The 12,961-nt window shown below is 41.5% G+C and overlaps 1 protein-coding gene across 1 annotated transcript; it reads left to right on the top strand.

Annotated features, from left to right (window-relative positions):
- The first annotated feature begins 10,286 nt into the window (after positions 1–10,286).
- On the top strand, positions 10,287–11,435 carry LOC139882827 (protein SODIUM POTASSIUM ROOT DEFECTIVE 1-like). Its single transcript, XM_071867090.1, has 3 exons — positions 10,287–10,841; positions 10,950–11,031; positions 11,272–11,435. Exons 1-3 carry the CDS (start codon positions 10,287–10,289, stop codon positions 11,433–11,435), a joined length of 801 nt encoding a protein of 266 aa, XP_071723191.1.
- The last annotated feature ends 1,526 nt before the right edge of the window (positions 11,436–12,961 follow it).

The raw sequence follows: 12,961 nt of genomic DNA on the forward strand, positions 1-12,961 counted from the left end.
GGCTTGGCCGACTGGTCGAAGACTTTTCCACTACATTTGCTCCCTTGCTCGCGTTACAGTTTTACCTGATGAGAGCAAGTAAACTTTCAAAGGAAAGCCGAGGCGGCTGTTTTAGTGGGTTTAAGTGTGTGTCGGACGTGTCCGACTAAATTTTTGGCTTTGAAACTCGTTACTTGGTGACTTTGGGCCATGTCCATCGTCCGACTCGGCGTTTGGCTACTATAGCTCTTTACCGCGGTCGGAGATTTCCACTTTGGCTAGTCATAAGTTTAGAGACTTTGTTGGGTAGCTACGTATATAAACGTCTACGGTCTAAACAAGACCAACAAGACTCGCCACAAGGCCTTGGTTGAGTGTACGTAGCTTACCAGATGGTATTTGAGATTTTCCTCATGGGGAATTTTTATTTTTCCCGGTTGCGTGGATCATCCGACCATACTTTTTGGCTTAAAAGCTAGTCTTGGTGTCAGGAGATTGTTGCTTAGGCCGTGTTCTTGAGGTATTGTTACCCCCTCTTCAGTGGGGGGTTTAAAGAATGAGTAGGCCGATGAAGCTTTTAAGCTTGTTTGTGGGCCGGACTTATTGGTTTAGTTTACATACTTAGCTTGTTGAGGAAGTTGTGGGGAATGCAAAAAGATTGGGTTCGTCCGAGACTTGAAACGTTACCTGGGGAACCAAAGAGGCGCGGACGTCTTGTCGATATGCATGTCCATTTATTGTGGAGGAGGGAGCGTCTCGCGTACAGAATGACGCCTCGATTTCCATGCAGCAAACGAACTGAGGCTTTAAGGCACTACACCGAGCAGTTTTTACCCTCAACAATTGATCTTCCTTCCCAATTGCTATAAAAGGGCAAGCCTTCTCCTTTATTTTTCTCATCACTTTAACTCGGTTGCTTAGGGTTTGCTTTAATCGGAGGCTCCGTCCTCATTCTTTAGGGAGACTCTCCTTGTTCATTCTTTCTCTTAAATTTATGATTTTGCCTATGGCGAAGAGGCGTCCATTATCTGACCCTCCCTGGAGAGGTGAAAATTCCGACCGTGACGGTGACTCCGCCAAAGCGATTTCTGTTAGGTTTTCGTCGTCGGAGATTCCCCTTTTTACGGAGCCCATAGAGGTAATCCACTATCACCAGAATTTTTCGCAAAAAAAATTCCCCTTTCTTATCCCACCGTCTCTCCGAACTTCTTCTTTCTCTTCATTCTAATGCAGCGTTTGAAGGCGAGAGCAGAGCTCTAGACACAAGGGCCGGTTCATGGAGCAGAGGCTTTGATAAAAAACCCTCCTCGAAAGAGGAGGAAGTGTCTCGCGGAATTAGGAGACTTCCCTCTTACCCATGATGGGCCGTCGACTATTGGGAAGAGCAATGGCGAGTAGGTCCTCTTCGGACTGGGAGGAACCGGCCGAGGTAGGGTTGTTGCGGAACCTGAGACGGGCAAGGGTGCCTGTCGACCTGGGCGACAGAGACAGTGGTCCTCTTAGCTAGGACGTATGTGCTCGGCTTGGCTTGGCTTCTTGGGCTCGACTGTTGCCCCGACGACCGAGCTCTTCTCGAATAACAAGATTGGACAGCTCTATTTCAGACTCTGGCCAAGGCTCTGAAGTCGGTAAGTTCTTCTTACGTCGATTCTCCTACTTTCCCTAGTTAATTTTGACGATCCTCGCTGGGATGGTGCAGAGTAGGAACGCACCAAGGGTCATAAACCTTCTCGCTGATGGGGTCATTGCTTTTTCGTCATTGCTCCAACACTGTGCCCCATTTTACATCTCTTTTTGAGCATGATACGGTCTTGAACAACAAGCATCTTTTGAATGCATACTATATCAAGGCATTCTTGATCATTTGGATTGTCACTTTTTGACCTTAAGATATGTTTCATTTAAATTAGAAAATATTAACTATTAACCTTAGTATCTTAGTGTCTTGAAGAATAATATAAAGTGGGATGATAATTTAGTATTTAGTGGAATAAGTGAATAATTGTAAACCTACGAATTTGATACTACATAATCTGATAATATACAATGACAAACACACGGACATAAGGATTGGCAAGATGTAAATAATCCAACGGTGGAGATCAGATTATATGGAAAGGATGGATTGCTGACGTTACAAGATCAAAGGCTAATATCGAAGACTTTAATCCCAAGGAAAAGATCTGAATGAATCAACAAATATAAAGAACTGGATCAGAACCATAAAAGGAAACAAAAATCGTCTCAATTGTCTGAAGTTGTTAATAGAGATAAATATGGAAACTCTACATCAGAATCAAGGATCAAATCAGGGTCAAGTAAAACGAGATCAAATTGAAAATAATAGAGCAGATCATGATTGATTCATTCTTCATGAAGATAAGTGAGTGATGGGCAAGACTAGGAGTAGCTATAAAAGGAAGAGGACTTCTCATTAGACCTTTTTGCACACACTAAGCACGAGAAGGAGATTAAAGTAGAGTGACGTCCTTTCCACTCTAGCCTTCGTTTGTTGACATAGGTTATCCAACTTCAAAGAGTGGTGTGTAGAAATCACGAGTACTAGTCGGTCTTGGCTTAGTTTGGTAGGGTCCTAGAATAGGTTTGTCCTAGGTCTAGAATTTTCATAAGAGATTAAGCAAATTTCTATACAAAGTCTTGACGTGTGGCTTATACACGCATCTAAGTAGTTTGGAAATTACTCTTCCTATTGTAAGCAACTTCTACCCGACCCTTTTGGTCCACGGACGTAGGTGTTGGCTATTTAACGCCGAACCGCGATATATCTTTTCTTGAATAAATTTAAACAAAGTTGTTATTTGTTTCGTACTGAACTCTCGCGTTCAATCTCTACTATTCTTGTTTTTGTTTAATCTATCTCGTGCCAAAACATTACAATATTTATATGCTCCAATAGTTTGATCTAGTCTAATAGAAAACTGTTATATCCATCTAACTGCGTTTCACAAGTCCGAGCAAAAATCTTTTTGTTCCAAGATTGTTAACGCATCCGCCAAATCGTAACAACTGGTCGAATTTCTACTCGTTGAGGTGTTACATCTATCAATAAATCAAACATGCACGTTTTAGTTAATATCATTAGTTTAATTTCGTTATAAGTCTTTAAACCTCGACACCAATCTTCGAGAGGCTTATCTTTTATACGTCAGTCAATATAATCAAATTAACTCCAATAGTTAAGACCGATTCATTCGTACAAAGTCTCTTAAGCATAATGTTTGCTTAGTGAGACATTCAATCCAAACAGTTCGAAGCACAAACGATCCATCAGATCTTTAGATCACCTAATCTATAGATCCACATTTCAACAACTATTGCTGACTTGTCTGATTCAGTGATCATTCAACTGAGTCAGATCAGAAGGTTCTGGTTCAATATCCACTCAACCGAATCAGATCTGATAGGTATAACTCAGTATTTCATTGACTGAGTTGGTTCGACTCTTAAAGGACACTAACTCAGGATCAGTTCGATCGATTTAGTTCGACACTTAGGAACGCTAAAGTCACAATCATCATCATAATTTGAAGGAAGGACTTAGGCGTCATTAACTTACTCAACTAAGTTGCATTATCAGGAGCTTAGGAGTCCACTGTAAGTTTGGGTTCAGTTCCTACTGAACTAACTCTATACTGTTCACAACACTTAGTTTATCTATAGGTTGTAAGCTATGTGTAAGTACTGGTCTAGTTATTACTGACCAAGTACTTGTTTTTCTTTCATAGTTTATTGTACTCCGATTTGCTAATTGATTATCAGTTATAAATTGTGTTAGGTTTTATAGTACTATTGTTTTTACAGTTATAATACTTGGATTGTTCTCTAGTAGTTTAACTGTTTTAATAGTACTGATTGTTTATCCGCTGCTGTTTAGTTTCTAGTTTAAAGAATAGGTTTATCTTATTGTATTAAGATTATTCTTAAATATATCATTTGTACATTTGATTAATCATTTTGATAAAATCGAGATATATACAAGTGGTTGTCAGATTAGGTTTGAGTTGTAACTGGTTAAATTGCCTCTTAGGTGATCGAAAAGAGTTAGGGCTATCAAATTTCACATCTTTATACTTTAAAGTTTCCTTGTAAATTCCTCTTTTGTAATTATCGAATTCTTAATGAAAAATTCGATTGTTTTCTTATAAAAAATTTTATACCTCCTTTTGTGTTCTACTTTATTTTCCTTGTACTACACTGCCCCATGTTCGGGCGTCCTTTGTTTGACCAAGGGTGACCGAAAACTTTAGTATGTGCCTCGAGCAAAAAGGAGCCTTCAAAGTTTCCTTCATTTGGGAAGGGTTTAATAAGTGCCCCGACAAAGAGGGTCTCTTAGTTTCATTCTCTTGGGAAGGATTTAGTAAGTTCCCCCGACAAAGGGGGTCTTTAAGTTTCTTTCTCTTGAGAAGGATTTAGTAAGTGTCTCCAGCAAAGGGGGTCTTTAAGTTTCTTTCTCTTGGGAAGGATTTAGTAAGTGCCCCCGACAAAGGGGGGTCTTTAAGTTTCCTTCGCTTGGGAAGGATGTAGTACGTGCCTCCTGGCTAGGGAGGTACTCACCTTTACTTAGAAAGGTCTTTTAAGTTTTTGTGCATATGTCCCCTGTGGTAGAAAACTTGGCCTGAGTCCGAAGGGACTTTATGTGCAAAAAAAAATTTTGCATCCCTCTTTCGGTAGAGAACTTCGCCTCAGTCCGAGAAGTCGTTATGTGCGACTTTTTTTGCATTCGTCATTTAGGTAGAGAACTTGACCTCGGTCCGAGAAGTCCTTATGTACGACTCTTTATGTACTATGTTGACCGAGGGCATAAATCGGGCTAGGAAGCGTTCGTCAACCCTTCTTCGCCCGACTTTCTTGGCCGATGCTAGAATTTTTTTAAAAAAAAATATGAGTTAACATGTTTTGTTGACGTCAACATTTTGAAAAAAAATATTCTTTATTTTAATTTAAATATGCAGATGCAAATGATGAAAAAGATAAAATTGCTCCACCCGTTGCCTCGAGTAGGCTTTGTCTTATACTTGTAGTAAATCCTCAGGTTCGAGATGTGCTAACTTCTTTTAATTGGCATCCCATCCAGTGCTTTTAGCATGTAGGATTCTGGTCGGCTGATCTTGGATACTCAGTATGGTCACTCCCAGTTGGAGCTTAGTTTTCCAACAGCTTCCTTCGGCTTTGACGCTTCAGTCTTTCTAAGTACAAGATCTCCAACCTATAGTGCTCTTCCTTTTACTCGTCGGTTGTAGAATTTTGCGGCAGCTTCCTTGTGTCTAGCCATTCGGGACGCAACATTCGTTCGAACTTCTTCAATGAGATCCAAATTCAAGAGAAGTCCGTCCACTTGCTTTGGCTCCTTGTAGAGTTATAATATGAACGACCTGTAGATTACCTCCATAGGTGCCACAACATTAGTGCTAAGGTTAGCTGCAAGGGCATTTCTCCTATCGGCACTCGGCAGGTTATTCTGTACGCCCAGAGAACATTCTGCAGCTCGAACGTACAATCTCTTTTTTTAGCAACTTTTTTCATCCTTTTCTTAAGCCCGACGAGGATGGATCTGTTTGTGATCTCAATCTGCCCGTTAGCGAATGGGTGAGCGACGGACGCAAACCTGAGCTCGATCTAGAGATCCTTTAAGAATTCCTCTAACTATTCGTTTGCGAGTTGTGTGGTGTTGTCGGCCACAATGCATTGGGGTAAGCCGAAACGGAAAATTATTGACTCGCAGATGAATTTTTGAATATGTGGTACAGTTATAGTGGTCAAAGCTTTGGCCTCAACACATTTGGTGAAGTAGTCAATGGCAGCTACCACATATTTGGTCGTGCCCCTTGGCTTGGGTAAAAGGGCCCAATAGGTCGATACCCCATACGACAAAGGATACTGGCAAAAGGATGGAACTAAACTCCTCTGTGAGCTGTCAAGAATGGGTGCATGCTTCTGGCATGCATCGCACTTCCGGACAAAGTCTTGAGCATCCTTATGCAAAGAAGGCCAGTAAAAATCTTGCCCGATCAGCTTGTATCCAAGTGCCCATCCTCCTAGGTGTTGTCTGCAGATTCCTTGGTGGACCTCGTGTATGGCCCAAGCTGGGTCTTCGGGTGCCAAACACTTGAGGTAGGGGATAGAGAAGAACCTCTTGTAAAGCGCCATATCGATAATAATGAAACGGGCGGCCTAAAGAGTCAGCTTTCGAGCCTAGGCAGGATCCTCGGGGATGGTCGAGTCCGTAAGTAGGCTTTATAGGGGCCATCCAATCGTCCGAGCCCTCTATCGTTGCTACATCTTTTGCTCTATGCAGGGGGCCGGCAGTCGCTCAACATAAATAGGCCCTGGGAGCTCTTCTAGCTCGCCGGAGGCTAACTTAGATAGGATGTTCGCGTGCACATTTTCCTCCCTTAGGACGTGGTTCATTTCGTATTCCTTGAAGGTTCTCAGTATGTTGTGCACCTCTTCTAGATATCCGATCATCAGCTTTTTTTTTCGCGACGTACTCCCCGGTTACCTGTTTGGTAAATAGCTTGGAGTCACTAAAGATACGTATGTTGTCCACTTGGAGCGCGCGGGCCAATTGCAATACTACCAGCATAGCCTCGTACTCGGCTTCGTTGTTGGTAGTAGGAAAATCCTGGGCTAGTGCGTATTCGATAACGAAATCATCATAGCTTATCAGCACAACGCCTGCACCACTTCCTTCAGAGCTGGATGCCCCATAAAAATAGAGGTCCCATAACTCTACTATGGGAGCGGCCGATGTTGCCTCTTTCTTGGTTAGGGGGAGATCCTTGGAATCTTCTGGGATAGTGCACTCTACCAAGAAATCAGCCAGAGCCTGCCCGTTGATGGTCGGTCGGGGCCAATAAGAGATGTCGACCTCTCCGAGCTCGACGGCCCAATTGATCATCCTTCCACTAGACTTGTAATCATGCAATATTTTCCGTAAAGGTTGGTTAGTGAGTACCTGAATGGGGTGTGCCAAGAAATAGGGCCGCAGCTTCCGGGCTGCCGTGATTAGCGCCAGTACGAACTTCTCTACCCTAGTGTACCTAGTCTCCGCATTCTGCGGCCTTCCTCCCGAACTAGCACGGCGCTTACTTACATATTATACAGCTAGGTAAACGATGAGAGGCTCTTGCTCTTTCGGCTTTGCCAGCAACGAAGGTGAGGCCAGGTAATTTTTGAGGTGCCGAAAGGCTTCTCAACATTCTTCGGTCCACTGGAAAATCTTGGCCTTCTTCTGCGTCTCAAAGAACGGTAGGCATTTATTCGGGACATAAATCGTCCCCTGCAATCCCGCCCTTCAGTCTCTGGACGTCCTTTACACACTCCGACCGAATCATGTCCATGATGGTCTTGATCTTGTCCAGGTTGGCCTCGATACCTCTTTGTGAAACCATGAGCCCCAAGAATTTTCCGGACTTAACGTCGAAAGCATATTTGGCGAGGTTCAGCTTCAACTTGTATTTCCTCAGGTCCGTTAGGTCTCGCACATGGTCCTCCTTTTGAACACTCTTCACCAACATATCGTTCACATATACCTCCATATTGCGGCCAATCTGGGATTTGAAGATCTTGTTGACTAGCCGCTGGTAGGTTGCCCAAGAATACTTCAAGCCGAAAGGCATGACAACATATCGATATAGCCCTTGGACGGTGATGAACGACACTTTGGGATATCTTTGAGAAGCACTAGGATCTGGTTATACCCACTGAAGGCGTCCATGAAGTTGAGGAGCTCATGGCTGGCCGTGGCATCGATGAGGATATCTATCCGTGGATGGGGGTAATGGTCCTTCGGACAGGTCTGATTCAAGTCTCGAAACTCAATGCATATCCGCCACTTGCCGTTACTCTTCTTTACCATGACCGGATTGGCCAACCATTCGGGGTACTTTAGTTCTTTGATGAACTCTGCTTTCATCAGCTTATCCACTTCCTGTGCTATAGCCTCTTGTCGCTCGGCAGCATAACCCCTCTTTTTTTTCTTAACATGCTTGCATGTCAGGTCCACGTTAACCCGATGGACCATAACTTCGGTGTCGATGCCGGACATGTGTGCGGCGGACCAAGGGAATACATCTTTGTTGCTCCTGAGGAACCTAATGATTTCCTCTCTCAATTCTCCTCGGAGTTTGGATCCTATGAAGGTGACCTTCTCGAAGTCCCCCTCCACCATCTAGATTGGGGTGAGCTACTTCACCGGCTCGGCGCGCAGGTTTTCGACCTCATCCCGGGCGTCAAAATTGACAGGGAAGGATCCTTCAGCAGGAGCGTCCTCGATCGCCAACAGGAGGTCAAGGATGACCGGCTCTTTTAGTGAAGTAAGGTAATAGCTAGGAGCGACCCCCTAATCCCCCCCCAGGCACATCCTATACTGTTCGGGGTAGGAAACTTCATGAGCTGATGGAGGAAGGAAGCTACCTCCTCGAACGCGGCGATACCATCTCGCCCGAGTATCATTTTATAACTGGTGAAGCCTCTCGTAACGAACCATGTGACCTCCCTGGTAAGGCGTATTTCCCCTTGTCCCAGGGTCATAAAAGGATTTGAACGGTTCCAGTACTGGGTGTTCGATCCGGTTAGCCACATAGATCGTTTCCCGCGGAAGAACTAGTTGCTCGTTACGGAGCCCCAATCCTTTATAGGCGGGGTAGTACATAATGTCAACTCCACTTCCATCGTGAACAAGGACCCTCCTTACCATGGTGTCGGCCACCCGTAAGGTGATGACCAGGGGGTCACTGTAGGGCTTGACGATTCCCCACCGAGTCTTCATCCGAGAATCCTATAGAAACTTCTGGACGGGGTCTCTTCCTAGGGTTCTCACCCTGGCCTATCGAGGGGACTTTCTTGTTTGTGTTCTGAGATGCCACCGCCTTCCCTGCTCCAGATCTAGCGTCAACCATTTGGAAAACTTAAAAGGAAGAGTTTTGATCATACCGATAGAAGGAAGGTAGAGGATAAATGGCTTTTAGACGCTTCCCCACAGTCGGTGCCAATGTTGTGACAAAAAAGATCACGGTGACGGAAGGGTCATTGTAGAACGTCGGTACGATCGGAACCTGTAGATAAGATAAGAAAATAGGGGTGGCAACTACGTTTAGGCATCTACGGTCTAAACAGGACGAACGAGGCTCACCACAAGATCGTGGCGGAGTGATGCGTAGCTGCCGGAGAGTTAGTGTAAAGCTTCTCTCGAATGAGAAGCTTGTATGAACACACATGAACAATGGTCACTTTAGTGTTATAGATCTCTGTGAGTATGAGAGAGCTTATTCGTCTCTTTAGGGTTTTCTCATAAGATGGTTTATATAGGACGGAGTCTCACTAATCGAGGGATCTTATTCCCTGTGATCTTCTATTATTGGTAGTCTCCTTAATGGAGAATATCTCTAAGTCCATGAAATTAACCGAGAGAGTTTGTTTCCTTTTAGGATTCTTAATCGGTCGGCTGGGCTTGGCCGACTGACTGCTGTGGGCCCAACTTGTTGTTCAGGCAAGCTACTTGCCGGGCCAGACTTAGGTCGGCCGAAGGTTTTTCCACTACAGTATCAAAATAAATGATGTTTTATATTTGTAGATTTTATCTGAATATATGTTCACTTAGATGAACTTTAAAATTTAAAACATCATGTATTTTTTTTAATAATAAAATATCATTTATTTTGATATAAATCGAATATTATTTTTATATATTTATAAATATATATTTTTTGTTTACTAAATATTTTACAAGTAATATTATGAGAGAGAATATGGTTAATATATTTAAATAAATATCTAGAAAAGTATTATAAATATAATTATATAATGAATATCCACTATGTAATTATTTAGTTTTGATTCATTATCCATTTAATTTGTAATATTTACTACTATTCATATTGTATTCAAGATCTATAGAGATCTTTTATATAAAGAATGTTACATATCAAAGATTTATTTCTTACATTCTTTTTGTAGTATTATTTTTCTCTAATATTTTTGCTCTCGTTCAATTCGTAGTTATTGGTTCTTAAGTATGTCTTATTTTATCTTAAATACTTTACTCTTATTTAGCAACACAAACAACAAGCACATGAAAGAGGCTTAGTTTTGTTACTTTTTGTATTTGGCTTGTATATAACATCGATGTTAATAAATAAACAAATAAGGAATCTATGCAAAGGGTATCGAATCCATGTTATTTGTTCAACTATGTGTTTCTCTCTTTCATTTCATGATACACATCACTCAGATATTCTGTAACAATATTACCTTGTCATCCCTTTTCTCCACATTACTAAAAATCCATGGAAAAAATTGACATTTCCTGTGCATCAGAAGCTTCAACTACCATATGTTTGAGCATGGACCAGCCCTCACCTTCCTCGGCAGCTCATCTTGGCGGCCGAGCAATTGATCGACACAATCCGATAATTAAAGATGGAAGAAGGATATATGTTCCATGTACTTTCCAACTTCAGCCTCCCATTGATCCTAAACCTCATCATCTTCTCGATACTGACAACAAAAAGTCTTCTTCTTTGAAACGGAGTGACGAAAATAAGACCAAGAAGAAGAAGAACGTGCAGAAGCTAAGTATTGGCCATGGCGAAATCGATGATTACAAAGAGGAGAACTCTTTCAAGGAAATCGAGTTTACTAGCAAGAAGAAATGCATTACTCCTCCAGCTGTCTCGTCCAGATATTTGTTGAGTGAAAATATTGTTGATGGCTTATCTGAAAACAAAGAGGAAGATGGGGACGGCTCCTCGAAAATCGTCGAATCGATTTCGAAACGGTTCTCTTCTTTTTCCTCACTGTTCCGCAAATCCTTTAATCCGGATAGGCCTCCTTCAGTCCAGGTCTGTTATGTTCCTCTCTATAATACTTTGGGATAATAGCATTATAGGTACCTTAACTTTTACAGTTTCCAATTTTCTAGCTGAACTTTTAAGATTGTACGATTGCAGGCACATGTTGTGGTTTTGAGGGTCTCTCTTCACTGCAAAGGGTGTGAAGGCAAAGTAAGAAAGCATCTATCCAGGATGGACGGTACGTAGTATACAACAAACAAACACTACTCGGAATTTTTTAATTACCATTTCTGAGAAACATTTATTAACTTAATTACTCAACTACACATATACATCTCCTCATTTCGGCTATATTTATATACTAATTGATGTCTCTGCAATTTGAAGCTTCAATGTGAAATCAGAGGTATATAATAAGAATGTAACTATCTGCTACTTGCTAAGTATACACTAACATATGCATATTACATATTGGTAGGCGTGACATCCTACAATATAGATTTTAAAGCAAAGAAGGTGACAATTGTAGGAGACGTAACGCCATTAAGTGTTCTTGCGAGTGTATCAAAGGTCAAGAACGCTCAATTTTGGCCCGAAAATTCGACCCTAGCTCCTCCTGCAGTCAATCAAGAAGTGAAGTGATAATCCTAAGGCCGTTTTCAAACTTTTCAAGAGTTTATTACTTTGTCTGCTATCAATTAATCTAATAAAGTCCAGAATGAAAGATCTACTAGTAGACTTGTATGTCGCAAATGATAATGTTTTTCAAATTCGACATCTCGAATCAACTTAATTTTTATTTTTAGATTTCGTTTATGATCGATGTACTTATGTTAGATACAACTTAAACAATAAATGAGTTATTGGTTACTTGTGGTAAAAATTCTGATTTTGTTTGAAACACTGTTAATAGTACTCATCATTTTATATTGGTGTTAGAATCAGAATCTGTACACGTTTGCTTTTTGATCGAGGAAAGTGGTGCGATAAAGATTGATTCTCCGAAGGTGAAGTCTGGTTTCCATTGAAAAGTTGGCAGGTTGGCATATACTCGAATTTGTGAACCGATTAAGAGTGTAAATGGTATATATTCTTGTTCTTTATCATTTCATTAGCCGCCCATAGCCCATATCCTAGCATCCAATTCCCAACGCTTTTGCTAAAAGAAATGCCAGTGGGGTTGTTTTTCTTATCAAGTAATTTCACTTTGCAACTCTTCGTACCTTTCAACATACAACTAATAAATTAAACTGTGATGGAAGAGTAGATGGAAAATAATTTGTTGTAAAAATTTGAAATATGGTCTACGTTAATTTTGATTGACTTATGTATATACAAGTGGGACATCTTGTCACGTACTTAGTGTTTCCCTCGACTAAGTAGTGCGGCACTTAGTTAGAATTGCCCTTGCAAAGTTAAGTCGGCCTTTAGAACTTTAGCGGAAGCCTTACAATAGCTTACGAACTCGGAAAGTAAGTTAGAATGTGAGAGAATGAGAGAGCTACGAAAATAATCTCTATTGCTAGGAAATGTGTGTTGTATGTATAAATGGGGGGTTCACCCCTTTATATAGCCTACCACTATTCTAGAGAATTCTATACAAGAAGATTCTAGAGAATGTACAAGAGTGTTCTAGAGAGTCTAGAAGCTCTAGAAACTGTAGGAAGCGTTCTACAATTGTGTGGAACCTTCCGGAGAAGTCTAGCCTAAGGCGGAGCCTTCTAGAGTCTTCCGGAGTCCGAACCTTCCGCAAGCTTCTGGAGCCTTTCCAATCCTTCTAGCCGCTTCTAGAGTATTCCGAGCCTCTCTAGTCAATTCCGTACCTTTCCGGATCCATCTCGAGCCATCCAGATAATTCTAGAATATTCCGGGTAGTTGAACCCGCGGAATGTGACAATCTGGCAAAACTATACATTCGGTCCCTAATATTTAGCTTCAAAAGCCAACTTCATTGGCATATTCCTCTTCACTAATGTCCGTAAAAATCGTGTGGATGTGCAATAACTAATAATATGCCGACATATGTTATTTACATGAATAAAAATTTCCACGTCAATTATTTCGAGTTTTTGATTAGCTTATACACTTATACCCAAACAAACAATACCCAAAATAAAGCACTTGACCGAATAAGCTCTAATATGGGGATTATGTTGGCTACTACATCG

Source organism: Rutidosis leptorrhynchoides, unplaced genomic scaffold (genome assembly GCF_046630445.1).
Source record: "Rutidosis leptorrhynchoides isolate AG116_Rl617_1_P2 unplaced genomic scaffold, CSIRO_AGI_Rlap_v1 contig312, whole genome shotgun sequence".
Classification (NCBI taxonomy): domain Eukaryota; kingdom Viridiplantae; phylum Streptophyta; class Magnoliopsida; order Asterales; family Asteraceae; genus Rutidosis; species Rutidosis leptorrhynchoides.